General features: G+C 43.6%; 1 protein-coding gene across 1 annotated transcript in view; it reads right to left on the reverse strand.

Moving 5' to 3' along the window:
* Nucleotides 1-240: 240 nt before the first annotated feature.
* Nucleotides 241-2887, reverse strand: part of SARC_07989 (hypothetical protein) — a gene marked incomplete at its 5' end in the record, with an annotated part of 10706 nt that continues 8059 nt past the window's right edge. Inside the window, 3 exons of the mRNA XM_014298044.1 lie at nucleotides 241-1543; nucleotides 1982-2068; nucleotides 2809-2887. The exon at nucleotides 2809-2887 is cut by the window's right edge and continues 33 nt beyond it. Coding sequence (XP_014153519.1) covers nucleotides 1358-1543; nucleotides 1982-2068; nucleotides 2809-2887 — 352 coding nt within the window. The 3' untranslated portion in view covers nucleotides 241-1357. The remainder of the gene's footprint in view (nucleotides 1544-1981; nucleotides 2069-2808) is intronic.

Below are 2887 nucleotides of genomic sequence, written 5' to 3' on the forward strand. Positions count from 1 at the left end.
GTAGCGCATTGTAGAACAAATCGGCCACAACCTTTCACAACCGTCTGCATATTTGACTTTCTAGCCCTCATTCGGCTCAGCTGACTGTGTAGATCCATTGCAGCACGTACGAACAGCAGGTAGCATGGCATGCATGAGAACCCTCTTCCTCTAAGGCTACATGTATAACTTACTGGTCCAATACAATATATTAAAAGAGATGATAGATAAAACTCCATTTACTATTGCATATTTTTTGTTCCTATTTTGATGTACACTACTTTTGTCCTCCCTATGCAACTACTTTTGCTGATGACAGCACTGTCAATCTCCCCCTCATTCCAGAGGGGTGCAGTCGCTGCTACTATCTCACATTCGAATATCTCTGCTTTCCGATCAAGAGGTTCCTAGCTTCGCATTAAGTACGGACACTTCCTTGCTGGAAAAATCTTATATCTACCTACGACATCCTTCCACTTCGTATCCTACTCTCTCTCCCCCCCCCCCTCGGAGATATAGCCACAAGTCTAAGACAGTTTTGATTTTAAATTTGCTCCTCATTGACTCATACCTACCCAAGTACAACAATACGCGGCTCGCGTTTGTAGGTGTTAGCAACCTACTTGTAGTCAATCACCCTCAGATATCCTGACCTCGCAACTACGTGCCTGTGGCCACCCGGCAATTGCTCATATCCACCCCACTCTGTTAACTCAGACCTCGTCATTAGGAACCTTGGCTACCTGCTTATAGGTTATATGCATTCTCACCACGTACACTCCAACCTCACAGAATCATATTTCAAGGAGTGTTTATTCCATTTCTAGCCTTATTCAACAACGGATATAGGTTGCACTAAGCTATATCGCACCTTGACCATACTCTCCCTGGTCAAGCACGATGCCCGTCCTACCCACACTATCGGTAAAGAGTACCCACACATACCTATACTTACCGATTGAACCATTTGAAACATCACAAATATTCTCACTTCGTTTCCAATACAGAACATCCTCAAGAGTCGTTGCTCTACCATCGTTCCAACGAATGCTACCGAGTGTGCTCAGGAAACCTGAACTTCAACAAAGGTATACACCCGCAGCACACACACCCATGCATCTCCAGCACACACATCCATACATCTCCTAAGTTCTCGTTTATATTCTACCTTTGTTTATGATTATACTGGCTTCGCATCCGGCAACATATCTTCGTGGGGTTGTTACTATACAGTGTCTGTAGCCCAGCCCAACCTATACCCTTCCTTTCTATGCGTGTTAACCATGGATTCCAACACAACTTTCTCACCAATCAAGTATACACACGCCCCAACTGCTGACCCCCCCTCCCATACACACGCTTCTATATCCAACTACAGCTATTCATGCTTGGCATCGGGGACCGAGCCCTTCCTGGAGTCTTTTCGGAACAACGTCTGTATCCTGCCCACACTCTTCCTGGCCAGCCGCAGTGTCGATTCACTCCTCGGTGACAGAGGAGCGAGCAGTGAGTCTGTCAGTTTGCGCTTGGTGTCCAGTGGCTGAGATCGGGCTTCCATATCACGCTGTACATATAAGTATTGGGTATGGGGACCGGTACAGACCAGAGAACTTAGCTCAGTAGTGTGTGTATGCAGTATATGAAAACTTAACTTGGGACAATGATTCTGTTGTATCTACAGGTGTGATATTCAAACGTATGTATATGTGAAGTGAATGTTAGAATACAAAGTTGTCTATGCATCTTAGTGTTTAGTCCTCCAATAGGAGATGCTACCTCCAAAGGAACCCGCAGTGGTAGGTATGACAGACCCAACGAGATATGCCCGTGCATGTACATCAATGCAGGACCACCGCAACACAACACAGACCGTTGAGAGTCGAGAACCGTACGTACAAGTCCTGCCCAAAAAATAATACCAACAAAGAATACGAATATGCCATCGCTACAGCACAGATACGTGTCCAGAAATAAGTCTTGTCGAACGGATGCGGCCACTTACCAATCGAACCATAGCCATAACCATGGTAGTCATTGAAGCCCGCCTGTAAGTGAGCTCTAGCTCCTGGTCGGGGGTTCGATTCTCCATCTGTAGAGATAGGTATAATGGTTAATTATACGACAGTTTATATGTAAGAGTATAACTTCATAAACTAGGACAAATGTCTGCATATGTATGACATGTACTTGATATATATATATACATATATATACATATGTATGCAAGGCGTCCGTCTACATGATGGTTCTAGTTTCTGTCAGGGGTAAGATTAACCAACTGAAAAGATGAGTGTTCGTATATATATATATATATATATATATATGTAGACGCCAATAACGTTCATGACTAACTCATACGAAAGGAGTACAGCCAAAGTGCTCGATTTGAATTGGAAAAAGAAGAGAAAGGTTCAACGCCTTGGAAGTTAACCTAACAGGAAACCAAATTTACATGATAGCTGCACGAACGCATCCAACTGGTGGTGACACAAATACGAAAAACCCTGTACTCACTCCAAATAAACATGGCTTCATACGGGCATCAAAATAGTACAAACGTTTTTGTGAACGACGCCCTTCCAGTTGAATGCTTGTGGCAAAAACACATTGGAGTGCTGGCGCCATATACGTGCGTGATCTTGTATTTGCTTGTGATCACTACCGATAGGTATCAGAGCGGTGGTGGCATATATTGTGTTGAACTTGTACCTGGTACAATCAATCTCAGAAGAAACACTAAAATGATACTACATAAGTGAACAATCCTGTACTTCCGACAAACATAGTCCTTACAAATACACATCGAAGTATCTAATAGCGGCAACTTACATGTGAATAAACCTCCACTAGTTTCAGACGCTCTTTCAGTACTTCTTTAGCCATGTCGTGAACCACCTGCCATTCTTTC

This window comes from Sphaeroforma arctica, assembly GCF_001186125.1.
Source record: "Sphaeroforma arctica JP610 unplaced genomic scaffold supercont1.676, whole genome shotgun sequence".
Classification (NCBI taxonomy): domain Eukaryota; class Ichthyosporea; order Ichthyophonida; genus Sphaeroforma; species Sphaeroforma arctica.